Here is a 23,813-nt window from a genome sequence, read left to right as displayed (position 1 = left end):
GTCACAGACAAACAAAATGCTGCAAAATTGGTTTGTCAAATCTTTTTATTTTATAAATGTTTTACAAAACCTATGTTTACAGTACTAGATTTAAAATACCCTGATACCCTGGATTCAATTAAAATAAACAAAACAAAACAAAAAATTTATATTAGAATATGGATGATCCTCACAAGACCTTCTGATAAGAGAATTATGGTTTAGTCCAGGGGTAGGCAACTCCAGGCCTCAAGGTTTGGTGTCCTGCAGGGTTTAGATGTCATCCTGGGTCAACACACCTAAATCAAATCATTAGTTCATTACCAGGCCTCTGGAGAACTTCAAGACATGTTGAGGAGGTCATTTGGTGTGTTGGATCAAGGACACATCTAAAACCTGCAGGACACCAGCACTTGAGGCCTGGAGTTGCCTACCCCTGGTTTAGTCTAATACTTTAAAACTGATGGAGCAGAGCCCAGATGGGAGCTTTCTACAGCTCGCTGCGTTCTGCATTTTCCTCATGCTGTTTGATCTTCTCTGGGACAGTCTGAGTCAGGAAGACAAACCGTTCCTTCTTCAGGTGCTGAGCAGTTACCTGCTTTTTCAAACCAATCCACAGGTACTTTTCTTCTGCTCCATACTTTGGCCAGTGGACAAGGTTGTGCCTATCAGGAGATCTGAACACATATACATTTGTTATTCAGTTATTAAATGTGTGAAGTGTGAAATCTACAATAGTTTGAAATTCCTACCCTGTGCGAGCAAAGTTCCCCCAGTAGCTCATCATGATCTTGCTCAACTGTTCCTCATCCTCGGGGCATGGATCTAAAACGATCATGTTGCAAAACATTTTTCAATCCACAAAATAAAACAGATCGAGCACTAAGGCAGAGGTTTTGTAAAGTCTTACCGGATAACCTAATATGGTTAGTTGTGAAGCAAAATCCCAAAACTGTGAAAATTTCATCTCCATGGTCAGTCCCAACAAAACTCGGCCTTTTCTGCTGCAGGAATTTGGGAGGATGTTGGTACTCGTACAGGTATACAGGAGCGCCTGCATCTAGAATTAGACAAATGTGTGTGATATTTGTTAATGAAAGTGTGAAACAGTAAATATCAAGTGCTGGCTTTTAAACATATTTGCTTAATCTTTCATTAAACAAATGAAATTACCTCTGTGAGCATTAGCAGCTTTAATCGCTGGAATGGTGAAAAACAAATCTCCAAGCATCTCAGTGTACCCATCTCTGTTTTTCACACGGTCATCACCATTTCCGATATATTCATCAGCTATCACATCTCTGATAAATGCTTCTTTAGGCTTAAAGAAATAAGGAACACGTCAGTTAAAGAAGCTTGAACAGGTCAAGGGATGATCATATTATAATATCAGGTAGTGTCTGCCTTACATCGGGGTAGAAGAGGGACACGATGTTCACAACAAACTCCCGATCTAGTCCTTCTGTCCAGTTTTGTGGAGCAAAAAACTAAGGAAATACCAAGCCAAATTACATTTTTTTTCCAACATTGCAAAACAACAACAAACCACATTGAGATCATGGAGCTCTTTATTTACATGTTCCTGTGACACTTACTGATGCAAGCATCCATCCACCTTCATCATTATTGGCACCAGTCATGAATGGTACAGCATGAAGTTCATGTTTACGAAACAGCTCATCCACAGGTTTAGTCAGGAAATGTCCATCAACATTTACTTGAAATCTTAATGTTGTATCCTTGAGAAAATACAATGTACAAAAGTAAAAGATGTGATAGCATGAACATAGCTGAGGGAGAAATGAAAGGTTTCAAAGAAATATTCCCAAAGACATAATAATCATATTCAGCTATTGAGCATTCTTTATAATGTTTGCACTCATTATCTCACCTGTGTAAAACCCACTATAGTATCGATGTCAAGGTTTCTCATGCAGTCACTGATCTTCTTTGTGCTTTCAAGGCTGCAACCAGATGCATTTGCAACTGCCTGATGTGAAATGTAAAATACAAATAGGAAATATTTCTCAAAACAAATCCATTTTAATATGCTCATTATTCTGCAACAAAAATGTTTAACCCTCCAAAAGAGAAAAATATGGATAATTAACCTGCGCCATTGGTAGAGGATCATTTGCCATAAGTACATTCATCGCAGCTGTGCCACTCTCAGCAATGGCACGGTGAAACAGCCCATCAGACAGAGGTGACAGGAGCTGGTGATTCAAGTAACACATCAGATATTAAGGTTTTGTTCTAGAGTGAAAAAGTTTATATAAAGTTCCTCTAACTGTAGATTCTTACCAGAAGAGACACGCTCACTCCACCAGCAGACTCTCCAAATATGGTAACTAATCCTGGGTCTCCTCCAAAGTTGTGAATGTGCTGCTGGATCCACTTGAGAGCTTCAACCTGGTCCAGCAGGCCACAGCTCCCTGGAATGTGCTCATCTCCAGTGCTGACAGAACACATTGCCATTTTTATAATGTATTTTTCCTAAATGAAACATCTTTTCATAAGACACTTCTATCCATGTGTTTAAAGCATCTGTGAGGACACGTGTTAGAACTGATCTAGCATTGAAGTATGTGAATGTTTTTAGAAAAGACGTGAGTCTTTTTAGTTTTAGTGACATTGTGGAAATAACAGTAAAAGTTGTGACTATTAGCTCTAAAATAATTCCAAGTACTTTCAAGATGAAATTGAACGAAATAGTGCTGAATATGGCCAATTTCACCCTGAAGTTAATCTTGAAATTCAACAGAAAGTCCAGTGCTACTGGCTGGCAGCAGATAGTAGTGCCAGGATTCTGAGACCTACTACTGGATCCATTTGTGCAGTTGGGCAGTAGCTGCATATGCCACTTCCATACAATTTGTTGAAGCTGAGTGACAGGGTAAGACAGTCAAAACCAAGCTATTGCTTACCAAGCTATGTTTATACTTCATGACAAATAAAGCCAACTTTCAATTCTTTTTCATATTAGATCAGATAAAAAAAAGCAGAAAAACACAACCATAGTGTGTTCTAATTTGGTCATTTGAATTCATATACACTTCCTATGAGCAACACTGAGGGAACAGTTTACCCTGCTTCAGATAGGGTTATCAGGGCCCCACCCTGGAGAGGGTTCACGAGTGACAGAAGATGGAAGTGGAAGATCCACAGATGGATTTGTGCTGCAGCAACGAGCTTTCTCCAAAGGGTGGCTAACGGCGTTATTTTTGTCCCTGTATTCTGAGTGCACGTTTAAAAAAAATGTGCAAGTGCAAATGTTGCATTTTGAGAAGAAAATTATTTTGTGCGAAGAAAAGTTCAATTTGAGCGAACAAAAGTCATTTCTGCATGCAAGAAATGTATTTCAGTGTTTGGTATTATCCATACACACACACACACAATAACAGCTCCTCTGTCACGGTCCTGGGTCGGTGACCCAGTGTTTTGAGTTTTGTACTTGACTGTTTGTGTTTTGGTTTCTGTCCTGGTATTTCTAGCTCCCTAGTTTTGTAGTACTTCCTGAGTTCTAATTCTTAGGTTTTGTTATTTGGTTTCCAACATGTTAACTCTGTGCCCACATTTCAGGAACCTGGGACTCTCGACCAAGTGCTTTCTTGTGTCACAGAGAGTTTAGTTATGCTGCTTTGAGTTTCTTGTGTTTCTTAGTTTCCCAGTTATTTAGTAGTTCCCTCCTCTCCAGTATGGGTCTCTCTGTATTTCCTGTTTTGTTCTGAAGGTTCATGTCTTATGTCAGGGTTTCTAGTTTTTCTTCCTCTGTCTTGTTAGGTCTAATTTCTCCCGGCTGTGTTCCCACCTGTTCCTCGTTCCCTCATGTTCCCATCTGTGTATTTATAGGGTGTGTTCTCTTGTGTTCGTCACTAGTCCGTCTGTGTATTTCCCTGCGTTTTCCTGTGTGGTTTGCCGAGGCTCCCTGCATCTACCTTTCAGGTCTGTTGTTGTTAGTTTTCTCCAGTTTAGGTTATTAGGTTCTTTTTCATGCCCACTGCGTTTCTGTTTATTTCACCTCCCTAATAAAACTCCCTCGCATCTGAAAGCTGCCTGCATCTTGGGTCCTTCATTAAATTCCACACGGTCCGCCATCACAGCCGTGACATCCTCTCGCTCAGTTGTTGGCACTTGCTCTCGCTCAGATCTCTGCTCTGTGTGCTGACAGACATCTCACTCCACAGGATTTAGCTACATTCTGGGCCATGTTTCCAGAATGCAGTAGCTAGCGAGCTGATTGGAGACTGTAACAGCAATTCAGAATTTTTGCATCCAAGTCTGTGATTGGTTGGTTCTGTGGCACACTCATAACGGTGTACAGAGAGTTGAGCGTGCATGGAGCAGAGATGTTGTGAGCACGAATGACACACTAAGAGCGGGTTTGCAGATGTCTGTCAGCACACAGCAGAGATCTGAGCAAGTGCCAACAACTGTGTGTGAGGAAAATAGCAAACACTGAAATACATTTCTTGCACGCAGAAATGAATTTTGTTCGCTCAAAATAAACTTTTCTTCGTGCAAAATAATTTTCTTCTCAAAATGCAACATTTGTGCTTGCAAATTTTATTTTTATTTTTTTTATGTGACCTCAGAATAGAGGTACAAAAAAAGCGCCATAGTGGCTGGCTTCTCCCTAAAGTTAAGGAGCTCGGCCATTCGGTAGGGGTTCAGAATAAAACCGCTACTCCTACAGATTGAAAGGAGCCAGTTAGGTGGTTTAACGATCGGACTAGAATGCCTCCTGGGTGAGAACTCCTGGGCTCCCAGTATTTCACTGGGAGGAGGCCCTGAGGCAGAGCCAGGACACGCTGGAGAGATTATGGGTGGATGAAGTTTATTTACCTGAGAAAACCCAGAAGTCCCAAGCGATACTGGATCAGAACCACAACTACGTCCTGGTAAGCAGCCAGGGCAGAGCCATCATATATTGAAGCTGATCCCAGCGCAAAGCCCCCACCATGGATCCAGACCATGACCTAGAGAGAACAATTAAATAGCGTTTCTTCAAAGCTTAGAGGACCATTTGGAGTGTCAGTTAAGCTACAATAACTAATCTAATAACAGTAACTAATTTAAACGTTAAACAGACAAAAACACTTAAGTTTACATTTTAAATTGATACAATTGAGTTGTGAAGATGGGTGTCTTTATTGAGACTGTGTTTAGGCATCCATCAAAACCTATAGCAAAACGTTCTTACTGGTAGCTTGGCATTATTAGCTCTGTTTGCAGGAGTGTAAATGTTGAGGTAAAGACAGTCTTCAGAGATGTCTGGTATATCCGCCAGCAGTTTTCCGAGTTTATCAACCAGATCCAAAAGAACTTCTTTAGACTGAACGCACCTTAAAGAGAGACAATGTTAATGATTCAAACACAGCCAATTTTTTTCTCAAAGTGTGTTGAAGCACATGTTTCTTACATTGGTGGCTTTTTAGTGGCATCTCTTACTCCTTCCCATCCTTCTACAGGCTGAGATGGAGCCAGTCTCAAGGAAGGGCCAAGGGGTGGTTTGGCAAATGGGACACCCAGGTAGGCATGGACACCAGTCTCCTTCCCTTTCACACTCACATACTCACCTTTCAGGCTCCCAAGCCCCCGTGTGGACTACAGGTGCTGTCAGGATATTAGAAATGACTTAAAATCTTAACATAAAACTTTATATTTAAAAAAAAAAAATGTAATGTGCAATGTAAGGTCTAACGGTTCATTAAGCTACATTGATATCAAAAGAAAAACTATTCAAAATTTTATGAATTGGTTAATTATGTAAATGAATTCAATGTCAAGAAAACGCTGGTTCACCACTGTATTCATCTTCAGGATTTGGGATAACCACTTTTAGAAAACAGAATAAAAATTCATATTTTGCTGTGGACACCTTAATTCCTATTCTATTATTTATTTTTTAAATTCTAATATTTATTGATGCAGACCATGTGGTGGATTAAGTTGCTTGAGCAGTGTGCTACTCAAGCTACATAACTGTTACACTAAATAAGCATTTTTATTATTTTTATTATCATCACTTTAGTTTAAATAATCTGACCAAGTGTGATTCTTCATTATTCAAGATTCTTTATTTGTCACATGCATAGTTATGAGTACAATACACAGTGAAATGTGTCCTGAAACGCTCCTGGACAGTGCAAAAAGAGAACATCATACACAGTAAGTGAATTATATACAAAAGAGGACATTATGTGCAGCAAGTAAGTGAATTATATACATTAAGTAAATAAAATAAAACAAACTGGAAATTTTAAATTGAAAATCTGAAAATGTACATTGTACGTAGTGAAGCCAAAAAGAATCAGACCAAAATAATCAGGCATGATATGAGTTAACCATGAAAGTTCTGGAATGTGGTTTAGGACTCGGATGGCCTGAGAATTTTTTTTTTCCTGGACGGTGTGGAACCTTCTGCCTGATTGCAGAAGTTGAAACAGTTTGTTGCTGGAATCGGAAGGTTCCTTCAATATCTGAGCTGCTCTGGACCAACATCTCCTGGTGTAAATGTCCTGTAGGGAGGGGAGAGCAGCCCTGCAGCAGCGTTCTGCTGTACGGATCACTCTCTGAAAAGCTTTTTGGTCCTTAACACAGCTGTTACCAGGATGTGATGTTCTGTGTGAGGATGCTCTCCACAGTGCCTGCATAGAAAGTCCTGAGGATCACTGGAGAGACCCCGAACTTCCTCAGTTGTGGGAGATGGTACAGGCGCTGCCTGGCCTTTTTGGACTGGACCTGAATGTGAGCAGACCATTTTCAGGTCTGAGGAGATCTGGACACCAAGATACTTGAAGGACCGCACCCTCTCCACTGGATCTCCATTGATGATAATGGGCTTATAGACTCTGTGTTTACTCCTTCTGAAGTCCACCACCAGCTCCTTGGTCTTGCAGACGTTCAGCTGGAGGTGGTTGTCCACCACGATGCCAGATTCTTCAACTCATCCATGTAGGCCGCCTCATCATTGTTGGAGATGGCGCCCAACACCACTGTGTCGTAAGCTAACTTCACAATGGTATTGGAGCCATGGGTGGCCACGCAGTCAGAAGTATAGAGGGAGTAGAGCAGTGGCGAGAGTGCACACCCCTGTGGTGCTCCATGTGGATGGTGATGCTGTCGGAGACACACCTACCCACCCTCACCACCTGAGTTCTGCTAGTGAGGAAGTCCAACACCCATTGTGCTGGTGTAGTTCTTCTTCCCACCAGCAGGAGTCACTACAGTTCTTTCATGCCAAGTTTTGTTTGTTATTAGCTGTAGAGTTAGTATGCAGCACACTTTGAGAAAAGACTGACTCAGCATGTTGTTCTGATAAACATCTGCATCCATCCTCTTCGTTGTTTTACAGAAAGCATCGCTTTTTCACTCTGTTGATAATTGAAGGCAGCATCAATAAAAGGGACGATACACCTGTCAGTTGTCGAGGAGTTTATCTATCTGCATAACTGTGTCCAGTGTAGCAGTGAGGGCAGAATAGTGAAAAAGCGTCCTTCTACAAGACAACCTTTGGATGTTACGTCAACTCAGCTACATCAACCATATCTGAAGCAAGAGAAGATAAAGCATCATCTGTCCGTTCAGAGAAATCATATGTGTCAAAAGGTACAAGTAGATCATCTGCCAGTATGGCCGCCCTAAACGCTCGAGCCAAAGCTGAAGCAGCACGCAAAAGAGCTGAATATGCTAAAAAGGAAATTGAAATGCAAGTTAAGAAAGCAGAGCTTAAAGTAGAAGAAACACGTCTAGAGGCCACGTTACAAGCCCTCCAACAAGAACGTGATGCGGAAGCGGCACACGCCGAAGCAATAGTTTTTGAAACAGCAGTCAATGATTTTGGAGAAGAACACGTGCGTGTACCTCAAAGTGTTGACACTTTGGAATGCACCTTTAACTATGTGAAAGACCAGCTCATCATCAAAGACAGCACAAGCCCAATTGGTCACACCGGGTATAATTCAATGCCCGCGCCAAGTGTCACATTCCTCACGCCAAAACAAGAGCCAACCAGGTCGGACACCTTAAAGGAATGTGTCCTTCAACCTCTGAGTACTGACAAAGGAGAAAACGTTTCCCAGTCTCCGAAATTAATGCAGAAAACGTCGCCAGGTACTTCACCGAGATTTGAACGTAAGGTGAGCATGCAACAAGGAAACATTTCTGACGTAGCCAGGTTTCTTGCAAGACGTGACTTACTCACCGGTGGCCTCCGAAGGTTCAGTGACAAGGCAGGAGATTACTGGGGATGGAAATCTTCGTTTGAGAACGCGATTTGTGACTTAAACCTAACGGCCAGTGAGGAACTGGATTTGCTGATTAAATGGCTCGGCGCAGAATCAGTCCAATATGCATATCGTTTAAGAGCTGTTCATATTAACAATCCCTCTGAAGGACTCGCTAAGGTGTGGGAAAGATTAAATGAGTGCTACGGCTCCCCCGAAGCTATAGAGAACGCACTGCTCGACAGACTGGACCGTTTCCCAAAAATCTCATACAAAGATCCACAACTGTTGAGAGAACTACAAGACCTGCTCCTAGAGATAGATGCCGCAAAGAGTGAAGGTTACATTCCAGGTCTACTCTACCTCGATACAGCGAGAGGCATTAATCCAGTGGTGGAAAAACTCCCCTATGCTATGCAAGAGAAATGGATGAACTATGGTTCTAAATACAAAGAGGACCATTGCGTATCATTTCCGCCGTTCTCTGCATTTGTGGCTTTCATCAGCAGAGAAGCAAAGATGCGGAACGACCCCAGCTTTAGGCAGTCTGTGCAGCCGCCTCCTGCCCTTTCAAAGACAAACAAACTTTACGAAAAACACGCTAAAAGAGAACCTATCTCAGTCATCAGAACCGAAGTTGTCAGTACGGAGCTGAAACCAACTCCTACAAACATTGAGGACCCAAATAAAGAATGTCCTATCCACAAAAAACCTCATGCTCTCAAAAAATGCAGAGCATTCAAGGAAATGCCACTGGAGGAGCGAAAGGCCTATCTTAAGAAAAACATGATTTGCTTCAAATGCTGCGCTTCTACAAACCACCAGGCAAAGACATGTAAGTCAGGAATACATTGTACAGAATGTGATTCAAAATTACACATTACAGCTCTTCATCCGGGACTGGCACCAACGACTACTGTGACAGCTACTATTGCAGAGCCCGTGAAAGCTGACGGCGGGGAGTGCAATGCTACACGCCCCACAGCTATCTCGACATGCACACAAGTCTGTGGAAGTGAATTTGAAAGTCACTCATGTGCCAAGATCTGCCTTGTGTTCATCTACCCAAAGAATTCACCTGAAAAGAAGCTTAAGGCCTACGCCATCCTAGATGACCAAAGCAATAGGTCACTTGCAAAATCATCGGTTTTTGACACATTTGGAGTCACCAGGAACTCCTTTCCATATAAACTGAGAACCTGTGCCGGATTGGAGGAAGTGACAGGGAGGAGAGCTTTCAACTTCATTGTAGAATCGGCAGACTGTACGTCACGTCTTGAGCTCCAGACACTTATCGAGTGTGATATGCTACTCGACAATCGCAGTGAGATTCCCACAGCTGAAGCTGCTCGAAACCACACCCACCTTCATGAAATCGCAACCGAAATTCCAGCTCTCGACCAGAGCGCTCAGATCCTGCTGCTCATTGGAAGGGACGTTATTCAAGCACACAAAGTTCTCGACCAGCGCAATGGACCTCCAAACGCGCCATTTGCACAGAAGCTAGCTCTTGGATGGGTGATCATTGGGAACGTTTGCCTGGGTGGAGCTCACAAACCCGCGCGTGCTAACATTTTCAAAACAAACATCTTAGACAATGGTCGTCCAAGTCACTTCCTTCCATGCAAAAATGCCATTCAAGTAAAGGAAAGTTTCAACTCGCAAGGCTACAACAAGGTCAACTCTCCAATGCGAACAAAGCACTCTTCGATTGGAGAAACAGTTTTCAAACAAACGAGTTTGGACGAGAGCCTCGGCTACTCACAGGAAGAAAGAGCCTTTCTACAGATAATGGACAAGGAGGTCTACCAGGACAGTGCCAACAGCTGGGTTGCGCCACTACCTTTTCGTTCGCCCAGGCCACGCCTGCCGAACAATAAGCGGCAAGCTATGCAACGCCTTACGTCAGCACGCCACATGCTGAACAAACGCCTTCAGGTGAAAGGTCAGTTTACAGACTTCATGCAAACTTTGTTTGATAACGGCCACGCTGAGATAGCGCCACCACTCACTAAAGAAGAAGAGTGTTGGTACCTCCCCTTCTTCGGAGTGTATCACCCACGCAAACCGGAACAAATACGCATTGTCTTTGATTCAAGTGCGCAACACAATGGAGTATCCCTCAACGATGTTCTTCTTACTGGGCCCAACCTCAACAATAGCTTGTTGGGTGTGTTGATGCGACTCCGTGAAGAAAAGGTGGCAGTCACAGCCGATATCAAACAAATGTTCCATTGCTTCGTGGTCAGGGAGGACCACCGGAACTTTTTGAGATTCCTCTGGCACCAAAACAATGACATGGATCAACCAATTGTGGAATACAGAATGACCGTACATGTCTTTGGCAACAGCCCGTCGCCCGCGGTTGCAACTTACGGACTCAGAAGGGCATCAGAAGACCGAGACAAGCAAGACATCACCACACAACATCTGGTGGAGCGACATTTTTACGTAGATGATTGTCTTGCCTCCTTCCAATCAAGTACTGATACCATTGCTGTTATGCAAAACGCTCAAGACACTCTGGCTTCATCTAATCTGAGGCTACACAAGATTGCATCCAATGACGTGAACGTAATGAAGGCATTCCACAAAGACGATCTAGCCAAGGGTCTAAAAGACCTCGACCTAGGAGCCGACATTCCACCCATGCAAAGAAGCCTCGGAATAAGCTGGGACATTGCAACAGACAAATTCACGTTTCAAGTGCCCACTGCTGAGAAGCCCTATACCCGCAGAGGGGTACTTTCAGTTGTCAACAGTCTGTTTGACCCTCTTGGGTTTGCAGCTCCGGTCAGCATCAAAGGCAGAGCTCTCCTTAGAGAACTTTCCACAGACATATGTCAATGGGATGATCCACTCCCAGAAAAGTTGCTCCAAGAGTGGAGCGCATGGAAAGAGTCCCTGAAACTTCTCGAAGAAGTCAGAATACCAAGAATGTACACCTCCATATCCTTCAGTGGTGCAGAAAAAAGGGAGCTCTGTATATTCTGTGACGCGTCTACGAAAGCTATCACTGCAGTAGCCTACGTCAAGCTCACAGATTCAGAAGGCAAAAGCGAACTGGGATTCGTGTTTGGCAAAGCGAAACTTGCACCGCAGCAGGAAATAACAATCCCCAGGCTCGAGCTATGTGCAGCTGTCGAGATTGCTGACATTATCACAGAGGAAATCGATGTTCCCTTCCATTCTACAAGATTTTTCACAGACAGCAGAGTGGTACTCGGATACATACAGAATGAATCCAGACGATTCTACGTCTACGTATGCAATCGCGTACAGAGGATTCGAAAATCGTCCAACCCAGAGCAGTGGAACTACGTTCCAACAGACCTTAACCCGGCCGACATAGCTTCAAGATCAATCCCAGCTAGTGCACTCTCATCAAGCCCATGGCTCAAAGGACCAGATTACCTACTGGGATCAACTCCTGAAGTGACTAAACACACCTTTGAACTAGTCAATCCTGAATCAGATCCTGAGATCCGTCCAACAGTGACATCACTTTCAACCAATGTCGCGGCTTCTTTCCTCGAAACGAGACGATTTGTGTCTTTCTCTACTTGGGGGTCATTGTTGAGAGCAATAGCAAGGCTCATTCATATTGCAAGGTGTTACAGGAACAGCACTCCCCCAAAAAAGTGTCATGGCTGGCATATCTGCAAAAGTCTTAGTCCAGAAGATTACAGTAAGGCAAAGAGCGTTCTTCTGAGTGGTCTTCAACACGAGGTTTACCCTGACATCTTCACATGTCTTCGAGCCCAAAAGGACATTCCGAAACAGAGCCTTCTCAGAAAACTCTCTCCTTTCAAAGACAATGCAGACTGTCTCAGGGTTGGTGGTCGACTTTCACAAGTCAGCATGGAAAGCGACGAAGCACACCCCATTATCATCCCAGGTAACCACCATTTAACTACCCTACTAATCCGACACTACCACCAACAGGTGCAGCACCAGGGGCGCCATTTCACAGAGGGAGCCATGAGATCGGCTGGCTTCTGGATTGTTGGTGGGAAATGGAGCATCAGCTTAGTCATCCACCACTGTGTAATTTGCCGCAAGCTCAGGTGGAACACAGAAAAGCAAAAAATGTCAGACTTACCCTCCGATCGTGTGACGGTCTGCCCCCCGTTTACTTACGTCGGAGTTGACGTCTTTGGACCGTGGACAGTAAGCTCTCGGAGAACAAGAGGAGGCCTTGCCAGCAGCAAACACTGGGCCGTCATCTTCACCTGCTTGGGCATCAGGGCCATTCATGTTGAGGTCATCGAGACGATGGAGTCGTCTAGTTTTATCAATGCTCTGAGACGATTCATCTCTATCAGAGGACCAGTAAAGCAGCTGAGGTCCGACTGTGGGACCAACTTTCTGGGAGCGTGCAAGGAGCTCGGCATAACTTCAAAACACTGTGACAACCAGGAAATTCAAGACTTTTTATCCAAGAATGAATGCACATGGATCTTCAACCCTCCTCATAGTTCTCATATGGGAGGAAGTTGGAAGCGCATGATTGGCATCGTGAAGCGCATACTGGACTCTATGCTAACTGTCAACCCAGTTCGCCCGTTGACCCATGAAGTTCTCGTTACCCTTCTAGCAGAGGTAACCGCTATCGTAAACTCTCGACCGCTACTACCAGTCTCATCAGATCCAGATTGCCCCTTTCTTCTTACGCCTGCTACCCTCCTTACGCAGAAAACTGGATTACCACCTACGCCACCCGGGCACTTTGACAATAAAGATTTGTTCGGACGTCAATGGAGACAAGTGCAGCATCTTTCAAATGTCTTCTGGCACCGTTGGAAAACACAGTACCTGCCGACACTCCAAGAGCGAAGGAAATGGCAATCTGTGAGTCAAAATCTTCAAAAGGGAGATCTTGTTCTTCTAAAGGACAGTGGAGCTAAAAGAAACCACTGGCCCATGGGGTGGTTGTTGAGACCTTTCCTAGCCAAGACGGACATGTCAGAAAGATTGAGGTAAAGGTCGCTTCTGGAGGTACATCTAAAACCTTCTTACGACCAGTGACAGAGACTGTACTCCTGCTGCGAAATACTAATAGAGACATTGATCCTTAAAGATGGTGATGACATCCAATTGATGTCAGACGGGGAGTGTGCTGGTGTAGTTCTTCTTCCCACCAGCAGGAGTCACTACAGTTCTTTCATGCCAAGTTTTGTTTGTTATTAGCTGTAGAGTTAGTATGCAGCACACTTTGAGAAAAGACTGACTCAGCATGTTGTTCTAATAAACATCTGCATCCATCCTCTTCGTTGTTTTACAGAAAGCATCGCTTTTTCACTCTGTTGATAATTGAAGGCAGCATCAATAAAAGGGACGATACACCTGTCAGTTGTCGAGGAGTTTATCTATCTGCATAACTGTGTCCAGTGTAGCAGTGAGGGCAGAATACCCATGCACATGGACCGCTGTTGAGTCCTAGATCCCTCCGCTTTGTAAACAATCTACCGGGCACTATTGTGTTAAACGCTGAACTGTAATCAACAAACAGCGATCTTACTTAGTTACCCTGTTTCTTGTCGACGTGGCTGAGAGAAGTGTGCAGGACAAGGGTGATGGTGTCCTGTGTGGATCTGCTGGGTTGGTAGGCGAACTGGAGCGAATCTGTGGTGTTTGGGATGGAGGAGGAGATGATGTTCTTCAACAGCCTCTCGAACACCTTCATTACCACCAAACTCAATGCAACTGGCTGGTAGTCATTCAGTCACAAGGGCTTGTTGTTCTTCAGCACAGGGATGATGGTGGATCTCTTGAAGCATGTGGGGACCACAGACTTTGCCAGGGACTCATTGAAAATGGAAGTGAGCACACCTGCTAGCTGGTCAGCACAGCAATGCAGCAGATGGCCGGAGATGCCGTCTGATCCTGCTGCTTTCCTTGTGTTCACTCTCCTCAGTGCCGCTCGGACGTCATGCTCCACTGTGCTGATCGCTGGTGTTGTGCAAAAAGTGATCGTCTGCCAAAAACTGATTTCCGGTATTTGCCAAAAACTGATACTTATTGGTCTATAATATGTGAAACATATGTCAAATGTATTCCTCATGAATGATCTCAAGTCATCTTGAGCCACAAACAACATTCCTGTAACAAGGTAGAAGCCGCAATCAGATTTTGGCAGTAACTTTTATATATCCTTTATTTATGCAGTTAAAAAACATCTTGTTGACTTTAAAAATGCTGACCAAGAGGACAGCAGAAATTGCAACAAATGCAACAATAGTTCTGTACTGTTATCACTACGTGTTGGATACACTGTGTATGTTAATGCAGGTCAACAGCAAGCCAAACTCAATTTTCATGAGCCAGGAAACTGAGCGTTTTGCTCCTTTATTACGGTCTTCTCGACAGCTTACAATCTTTTACAATTGTGGCTTGAATAGCTCGATGAAAGTGCTGAGTGAAACTAAAAATAAACCAGAAAATAAAATATCCTTTAGCTCTTTGACATTGTGAAATAAATGCACAAAAGAAATAGTTAGTGACAGAAAATACGTATCAAAGTTAGTCTTAGGTGCTAAGTAATGATGAACAGTAGTTTTAACAATCCTCTGATATGCAAATTAGATCGCTAGCATCATTGCTATGTTAATAGACCATGCTCTAAGCAAAATCCGCTTCTGGGATAAGGCTAATTCCTGGTACAAACACATTCACAAAACGATCTCTAAATCAACTGTTATAAACAACAAACATATTTTAAGTGGACAAAGGGGACCCGACTGGTTATAATGTAAGTACAATAACACAGTTATAAAGATACTTGAGAAACAGGTCATTTTAAAATTTTATATAAAACCCCTTTGTAATACCTGTTCACCAAAGTCTATTTCGCAACATACGTAAAGATATTACACATAAAAAACACACGGAACGTTGGAAATCAGTTTTTGGCAGGCGATCTCTTTTTGGTCCCTCGCTGATGACCGTCCTCAGTTGCAGGGCCGGCCCGTGGCATAGGCCGTATAGGCAAATGCTAAGGGCGCCGTCCATCAGGGGGCGCCACGCCAGTGCCACAAATGTTGAAAAAAAAAAAAGAAAAGTTGGTACTATTATTTCTAAATACAAAAAATAATCCCACGTTAATTAAAATGCAAAGTAAAGCTTATTTAATAGAAATATTATTTGTTACAACATTACGCCCCCCGCACGGTGCGCCCCCTCCCTTCCCGTATCATGGTTCCTTTTGGACGTCACCACATCAAAAAATCAACACAAGATGTCAAAACGGCCAAAACTGTCAGGTGCCCAGGGGAGAAAAAAGAGAAAAGAAGAGGAGGAGAAACGAGAAAAAGACAGAGGTAGGTAACGTTAGCCTACATGAAATTATTTGTCTGAATGTGATAGTAACCTAAATTTTTAGCATTAAGCTAATGTTACATGATTCGCTAATTGCTAATCAATAAATAGCTAGTTAACTGTTTTAACGTCAGTTAATATTGTGGAGGGGGCTAAATTGTTATGGAAAATAATAATGTAACGTTAGGTAATTACAGTACTCCCACCTTTCCCACCATTCCTCATTTGTATTCATCTTTTAAGCAGGTGTTTTTTGTTTACATTGTTATTGCCTTCTGGTTAGCTAACGTTTACCCTGCAGGTAATAGTCACTTTTCCACCCCTGTATATATTATAGTTGTAAGCCTAGTTGTTAAAGTGCACATCATTAATGTTAATTAAGCAATATCACATGAGAGGGAATGCTGTTTTTTAATATGAGCACTGCTGTGATTCGGTCAAAGATAATCATAACATAACATTCTCATATGATATTATACTGTTACTTTGCATTCTGCTATTCAGCATTTCACTGTAATGATGACAATAAATTGAATCTAATCTAATTTGCATATCAGTTAACATCATACATATATCTCTTTGGTTTTTCATTTATATTATATCATTTCATTTTATTCCTGGAATCATATGTTTTTATTATTAGACTTTAATACTCAGTGGTGTCACATACTCCTCTCTTCAGATGCACTGTTGAAGTTTCTAAATCCCACCCCTGGGCCATCTACCACATCTACCGCTGCTGCCTCCACTTCAGCAGCACAACCCACCAGTGATGCAGCATCAGCAGCACAACCCAGCCATGATGCAGCAGCATCAAGCGGTCTTCCTGTTGCCTCCACCTCAGCAGCACAACCCACCAGTTTTGCAGCAGCATCAAGCGGTGTTACTCTGACCCATGACAGCCAGCCGGACATTAATGGCACAGAACTTGCAATGGAAATGCAGAATTTCCCACCATTGCCATCAAAGAACATGACAAACATGGAACTCTTGACCTTCCTGCATGAGAAGAAGCTGGCAGAAATTTACCCCAACATGTGGGTTGCTCTGAGAATCTTTGCCACTCTTCCTGTTACAGTGGCTGCTGCTGAAAGAAGCTTCTCTAAGCTCAAACTCATTAAAACCTACCTGAGATCTACTATGATGCAAGAACGTCTCAGTGGACTTTCCATCATAAGCATAAATCATGTGGTCTCAAATCAGTTGTCATATGATGATGTTGTAGATGACTTTGCTGCAAGAAAGACTAGGAGAGTAAGGCTGTAGCAGGTGATGTGAGGTTGATGAGGGGGTGGTGTACAGTAATTTGTAAGTCATTCTAGTTAATGCAGTATTAAAAAGCACAACTAGAGAACTCTGTAGGATCCCCTTTTTTGTAATATAGTTGTTAAAGCCATACTGGTTTATTTAATATCTTGTTTTGTGCAGTGCCTTATTTATATTGTATTTTTAATTTATTTTATCCAACTTGTTGACACGTTTTATTGTGTTTATGTATGTAAAATTTATTGTATTTCATATATTCATTATTTATTTTTTGTATTCATTTATTTATTCATATATTTTTTTATCTTGTTAATTATTCTGATTGTGAATTTGCTTTCTTTAAGTAAAAAAAAAAGGTCAAAGACAAAGCTATTCGGTTTCTTGTGAGTACATACACTACACTGCCGATGTAGGGGGGCGCCACCTAAAATCTTGCCTAGGGCGCCAGATTGGTTAGGGCCGGGCCTGCTCAGTTGTCAGGCAATAGTTAGCCGCCTGACAAATCTCGAAACGGGTGTAGAACTCATTCAGCTCGTTGGTAAATGCAAAGTCGGCGTTGATCGTCGCAGTGTCCCTGGCTTTGTTATCCGTGATGGTGTGTGTGTGTCGCCCGTGGGAGACTCCGCTCGCTCTCGATACCGGCGTTTGGCATCCCTCACCGCACGCCGTATGAAGCCGCTTTGTAGGCGCTCATATCGCCAGTGGCGAGACCAGCGTTGTAGGTGGCGGTCCTGGCGTTTACTGCAGCACGGATCGATCCCTCGACCCACGGTTTCTGATTTGGGAACGTCACGATTCTCACAGAGGGGATGATCTCATGCGCTAGCATGCTAACAAAGCTAACTGCTACTTCCGTAAACTGTTGAGCGAGTCCTGTAGCGTAGCATTTATTTGCTATTTATTAGATACTTGCTCACATGGCTTTTAGTTTTTTTATTTGTTTACCATACACTTCCTTTGTTGTGTGTGGTGTGGTATCAGCATGACGTCAGCAAAAAGAGAAAAAACATTTTGTTATCAACTGCTTTTTTGGGGGGTTGGGGGGGGATGGAAATAAGTAAATAATTAAAAATAATAATAACAATACTAGTAATAATAATAATTATTATTATTATTGTTATTGTTATTGCAATTTAAAAATTTTGGATTATTACACCCTGTCCTACAAAAACAGTTCACCTACACTCGTCTCACATGTTCGGATCTTTGCTATCGTTCACCTTTGAACACACTGAATAGCCTTTGTAGGTAAAAAGTCACCTGGACTTAGAGGACAAAAGTTGATGTTTAATTATCAGAGTTTATTTATTTATTATCATAATAAAAGATGATAATTATAGTTATCAGCTTTTATTATGATTATTACTGCCATAATACCACTGAGGATGATTGACTGCCAGATTCAAACAGATGTGTTTTTAAGTTCATGGGAAGGGCATCTAGTCTTGTGATATGTAGAATAGGAGGACACCCACTCTTTATCTGTTGAAGTACAAGAGCATTTTGTTTAGGTGAACTGCTGGACTCCCTGGCGTCAGCATTTCTGGGGAGCCTTCACAGGGTCACCTTTTGACACATACACATACATACATATACACACACACACACACACACGTACACACATGTACACACATACATATACCCACATTCACACACACACATACCTACACATACACACAGACTGGTACTATTTGTTCACATATATGCTTGTTTAAGATGCCAAATGTTAATGAAACTATGCATATTTATGTAACCACAATAAAAGGCAGTGCTACAGGGGAGCTGACCGAGAGTGGCTGGGGAAGCGGCAGGAACAGCGCTTGGTACGGTCATCTCCCTCGTGCACGAGATCACACAAAGAGCTCTGGTGCCTTGCATCTTGCTTTTGCTAGTTGCAATAGGTGGTCTCAATTGTTCCAGCAAGGTTTGTACTTAGACAAGCCTAACATGTTTCATCATGAAAAAATGTGAACTTTATTGCTATTTCCCCCCAAAAATGTAGTAATAATATGTAATCAGACTGGTATTCAAAGGGTATAATTTCTAAATTTGAATTATATATTGGTTTTCATGACTAGCACAGTTGCTAATTTAAAAAATAAAGTCAATGAAAGTAGGAAAATGTTTTAATATATATTAATCTGATAGCATTTTGTGTACAGAAGGTGGCCATTTTTGGCCACGAACAAGCTGAGAGGGAGTTTTTTTGTTTTTCTGTCACTGCACAAAAACAAAGATGCATAAAATTAATTGATACTGTTAATTATTGCTAATGTAGACCGCTCATAGTTGTCCAGGATTGTCATGTAACCTGCGAGCCCACAAATCCCATTATTACAGTGATGACTACAAACACGATCTGAATGTTTAAGCTCAGAGTGTTTGAAAGTACACACTAAAGAAAGTGGTTACATTTCTCAGTTTGCTCTCATTAACATTGGAGAAGAGCGGCTGAGAGCAAGCAAGCAAGCAAGCAATTTATTTATATAGCACTTTCAGATCAGCCCCCAGCTGAACACAAAGTGCTGTACACTTGACATGCCAAAGTGATACATTGAACATGTTAAAAAATATAAAAATAAATAAAATATATATAAAAATAATTATTAAAATGACATTAAAATAAATAAAATTAGCATAAATAGCAAAAACAATAATAAAATAGTATAAAAATAATGATGAGAATTACATTTAAAACAATAAAATCAGCACATTAGATCAAAACAATAAAATCAATAAAATCGGGTCAGACTGTGTCATATGCCAAGGAGTAAAAATGGGTTTTAAGATGTGTTTTAAAAGTGGACAGTGAGGGGGCCTCTCTAATGTGCTGGGGCAGATTGTTCCACAGATTAGGAGCAGCAATAGAGAAGGCCCTGTCCCCTCTGAGCTTCCTCTTGGACCTGGGTACCTCCAGGAGCAGCTTGTCAGCTGACCTGAGAGACCTGGGGGGTGAGTAAGGATGCAGAAGCTCAGAGAGGTAAGTTGGGGCAAGACCGTTTAAACATTTAAAAACAAACATGAGGATTTTAAAATGAACTCTAAGATATACAGGCAGCCAATGGAGTGAAGCCAGGATGGGAGTTATGTGCTCTCTTTTACGAGTTTTGGTTAAAAGTCGTGCAGCAGAATTCTGGACCAGCTGCAGACGAGAGAGAAGATGCTGACTCCACAATACAGAGCATTACAGTAATCTAGACGACATGAAATAAAAGCATGGATTACCGTTTCAAGATGCGGCCTGGATAAAATAGGTCTTATCTTTGCCAAGCGCCTTAAATGGTAAAAACTGGACTTGACAGTAGCCCTAATTTGACTGTTTAATTTAAAATCACTGTCCATCTTAAAACCCAGGTTTGTAACAACAGATTTAAAATACTCTGCCAGGGGTCCCAAATCAATAGCAGAGGGTTCACAAGGTCCACTAGGACCAAACAGAATCACCTCGGTTTTGCTTGAGTTACACCTTAGAAAGTTTAGGGACATCCAAGATTTAATGTCTTCTAGACATGCTAGAAGTGGCTTAATAGAGAATGCATCTTTCTGCTTCAGAGGCAGATAAATCTGACAGTCGTCAGCATAGCAGTGGAAGGATATTCCATGCCTTCTGAGGATGGTTCCCAGGGGCTGTAAATATAATGAAAAAAGCAGAGGCCCTAAAATTGAGCCCTGCGGGACCCCAGACTGAAAAGTGGCAGAGGAAGACTCATACCCTAAAAAGTTAACACTAAAAGTTCTGTCACAAAGATAAGACCTAAACCATTTCAAAGCAGTACCACGAATGCCTGCAAGATGGTGCAAGCGAGACAGTAAAATGTTGTGGTCTACAGTGTCAAAGGCAGCTGTTAGGTCAGGGAGGACGAGAACAACATGATTACCAGAGTCACAAGTAAGGAGGATATCATTAAAAACCTTTAAAAGTGCTGACTCCGTGCTATGAAAGTTTTTAAAACCTGATTGAAAGACCTCCAGGATACCATTCTCATTTAAAAAATCCATCAATTGGCAATGTACAATTTTCTCTAAGATTTTAGACATAAAGGACAACTTGGAGATAGGTCTGTAGTTAGCCAATACAGTGTGGTCCAGGGCAGGTTTCTTAAGCAAGGGTTGTACTACCGCATGCTTAAAATTAGCAGGGACTACACCAGATATTAAACTGCTGTTTATAACAGTAAGAACAGCCTGGCCTATGCTAGGAAAAATCTCCTTAAAAAACTGTGGTGGGACAGGATCATTTGGGGAACCAGAGGGCCTCAGGTGGCCGACCACATCCTCTAAATAAGAAAGGGACACAGGCTCAAACTGGTTAAAAACAGCAGAGCAAGGGATCAAGACAGAGGGGTCAGACTCAGGGGAAGAAATGAGAGCCCGCGTGGTTGCAACCTTCTCAATGAAAAAACACATAAAATCATTAGACAGTTTATGCGAGGCCTCCAAACAGCCACTTTGTGGAGCATTTAAGACTGAGTCAATAGATTTAAATAACACACGTGGATTGTGACTGTTGGAGGAAATGATCTTAGAGAAATATTTTCTTTTAGCCTCTTTGACTGTATCCTGATAGAGGCGCCAGCAGTCCTTTAGGATTTGAAGAGACACCTGCAGTTTGTCCCTCTTCCATCTGCGTTCAGCTCTACGACACTCCCTCCTAACAGCCCGAGTGGCGTCATTAAACCAAGGGTCAGTTTTAGCCTTGGGCTTCCTGGTTTTTACTGGTGCCACAGAGTCCAGAATAGTAAGGCAAGAATATTGAAACCAGGAGCTGAGGATCTCTGTGTCCAAGGGAGTACGATCGGCGGGGATAGACAGCTGGTTAAAAGCAGTTGAGAACTGGACAGCAGTGGAAGGGTTAATAATCCGACAGCGGCGAACAGGAGCGCTGGTTTGAACTGTAGTGCGTGAAAACACAGCATCAAATAATACAGCCATATGGTCAGAGAAAGCAGTGTCAGTCACTTCCACGTTAGACACAGGTAGACTGTGTGACAAGACCAGGTCTAGTGTGTGTCTGTGTTCATGTGTGGGACCAGGTACGGACTGGACCAGATTAAAAGAGTCAATGAGACTTAAAAACTCCTTCACCAGAGGTTTATCAGGGCAGCAGACATGGATATTAAAATCTCCCACAATAAGAACATGATCGTAATTGGGCATAATCCCAGCTAGAAATTCTGAAAAGTCATTTATGAAATTCTTATTGTATTTAGGGGGACGATAAATAACAGCAAAGAGCACAGAGTTAGAGCGATTAACTTCAAAACACGTGAGCTCAAAGCTGGAAAACGAGGGCTGTAAAACACACTGTTTACATTTAAAATCCTTTTTAAAAACAACCGCCGTACCTCCTCCTCTCCCTGATGTCCTTGGTGTGTTAAAATAGGAACAACCCGCTGGTAAAAGTTCAGATAAAGTACTGGACTCACCAGTATTAAGCCAAGTCTCCGTGACACACATGAAGTCCAGTTTCCAGGAGATGAATGACTCATTCAGAATAAAAGATTTGTTCACCAGCGATCTGGCGTTTACCAGCCCAATCCTGACAGGAGCCGGGGATGAGGTATAAGCCCCAGCGGCACAGGGAGTCCGACACAGCGGCCTCAGATTGCGGAGGTTCGCCCGGCGCACGTTGAGCCGGGGAGGACAGGGGTCACGGAGCGGCGCGTCATCCTGGCAGACCACGGGGATGAGGCAGGAATCCACGGGGTCCAGGAAACGTCGGTGCACAAAAACTCCATGAAATAATCTCTGTATTCCTTTGACCGTAGTGGGGTGGTGTGCTAAAAAGATCTTGAGTTTAACCAGCCGACCACTGCGCCTACCCCGACGTCTTCGCCGGGGAGGTAGCATGACTGCACGGCATAGGCAAGTTGGGATATGTGACAGCAGCAGACACCATGAATTCTGACCTCCGTTAGAAAATGGAGCTGTATTTTGTCCAGAACTTCGGAGGTTCAGAAGCGATTGGCGATCGTACACCAGTAATGACCCGATTTCTTGAGTGACACACGACAGGAGCAATATAAAAACAAACAAAACTGACAGCGACAGACGAGCAGCCACGTACACCGGCGCCATCTTGGCTGTAGTGTAGAGGTGGGATCCTACACCGTGAGGCTGCCCTGACTTAAAAAGCTTGCTCTACCCTAGGCAGTTCAAACACAGAACACGTCTTTGTACAAGCACAAGACATAGCAGGCGCTAAATAAACTAGAAAAGGTTTGTCACCTGAACAGAGATTGTGTAGTCTATCCCAGGTGTCATGTGATTTACACATAAACCCCACAGCTCATTGAGAATAGCTGACAGTTCCTGCTTGTTATAGAAAGTGTCAGACAGAGGCTATGCAAACATCTGACAAATGCACACACAAATAGAGGAAACATCAGCAGAGTTTGGTTTATACCACTGTACCTTGATCCATTCAGTCCACTGAGGAACACTGCAAGGAGCAGAAATCCACAGAACAACCTGCATATAACAGATGTGAAAACAGTTTCTATACATGGAAAAAGCAGCAAAGTTCTGAACTGTATTCAGCTGCCTGTGCATCAAATTCAAATTCAAATTTTATTTGTCACACACACAACCATACACAGTATGACATGTGGTGAAATGCTTGTAGCTGTGCAATGCGCGACCATTAAATGACAGTGGTTTTACAGTATTTACAATTTACAGGTTATTACAAAATTTACAGATTTAACTTAGAAATTTACAGTAAAAATGTACAAATAGCAGAAAGAGATTATAAATTATAGGAAGTGTGCATGAAGAAAAACCAGAGTGCGTGTGGTGATGTGATGTGTGTGAGAGTCCAGTCTTATAGTGATGTGATGTGTGTGGGAGAGTCCAGCCCTACACCTGGTTCAGGGCCCGAATAGCCTGGGGGAAGAAGCTCCTCCTCATTCTCTCTGTTTTGCCCTTAAGGGAGCAGAAGCGCTTCCCAGACCTCAACAGTGAGAAGAGTCCATTGTTGGGATGGGAGAGGTCCATCATAATCTTCCTAGCTTTGGTCTTGCA

The 23,813-nt window shown here is 42.7% G+C and overlaps 2 protein-coding genes across 2 annotated transcripts; one reads left to right on the top strand and one right to left on the bottom strand.

Moving 5' to 3' along the window:
• Window positions 1–466: 466 nt before the first annotated feature.
• Window positions 467–22,325, bottom strand: LOC106097882 (carboxylesterase 5A). The gene is made up of 13 exons (XM_019361495.2): window positions 22,217–22,325; window positions 5,402–5,595; window positions 5,183–5,324; window positions 4,825–4,958; window positions 2,284–2,437; window positions 2,091–2,195; window positions 1,871–1,969; window positions 1,575–1,718; window positions 1,389–1,466; window positions 1,153–1,300; window positions 890–1,039; window positions 732–804; window positions 467–656 (listed from the first exon to the last, which is right to left on the bottom strand). Coding segments are annotated over exons 2-13 (1,416 nt in total). The 5' UTR covers window positions 5,404–5,595; window positions 22,217–22,325; the 3' UTR covers window positions 467–469.
• LOC106097293 (uncharacterized) lies at window positions 15,373–17,464 on the top strand. Its single transcript, XM_019361496.2, has 2 exons — window positions 15,373–15,526; window positions 16,207–17,464. Exons 1-2 carry the CDS (start codon window positions 15,445–15,447, stop codon window positions 16,788–16,790), a joined length of 666 nt encoding a protein of 221 aa, XP_019217041.1. The 5' UTR covers window positions 15,373–15,444; the 3' UTR covers window positions 16,791–17,464.
• Window positions 22,326–23,813: the final 1,488 nt, after the last annotated feature.

Source organism: Oreochromis niloticus, linkage group LG7 (assembly GCF_001858045.2).
Source record: "Oreochromis niloticus isolate F11D_XX linkage group LG7, O_niloticus_UMD_NMBU, whole genome shotgun sequence".
In the NCBI taxonomy this organism is placed as follows: domain Eukaryota; kingdom Metazoa; phylum Chordata; class Actinopteri; order Cichliformes; family Cichlidae; genus Oreochromis; species Oreochromis niloticus.
The sequence above is the reverse complement of the archived record's forward strand: the minus strand, read 5'-3'. Positions and strand labels throughout refer to the sequence as shown.

What these genes read in the sequence shown, in the direction of transcription:
- LOC106097293 (XM_019361496.2), top strand. Translation starts at nt 15,445, where the DNA reads ATGTCAAAACGGCCAAAACTGTCAGGTGCCCAGGGGAGAAAAAAGAGA. An exon ending in GAAACGAGAAAAAGACAGAG is followed by an intron (nt 15,527 to 16,206) that starts GTAGGTAACGTT and finishes TCCTCTCTTCAG; the next exon opens with ATGCACTGTTGAAGTTTCTA.
- LOC106097882 (XM_019361495.2), bottom strand. An exon ending in TGTCCCTCTTCTACCCCGAT is followed by an intron (nt 1,301 to 1,388) that starts GTAAGGCAGACA and finishes TATTTCTTTAAG; the next exon opens with CCTAAAGAAGCATTTATCAG. An exon ending in TAACCATATTAGGTTATCCG is followed by an intron (nt 805 to 889) that starts GTAAGACTTTAC and finishes TGATCGTTTTAG; the next exon opens with ATCCATGCCCCGAGGATGAG.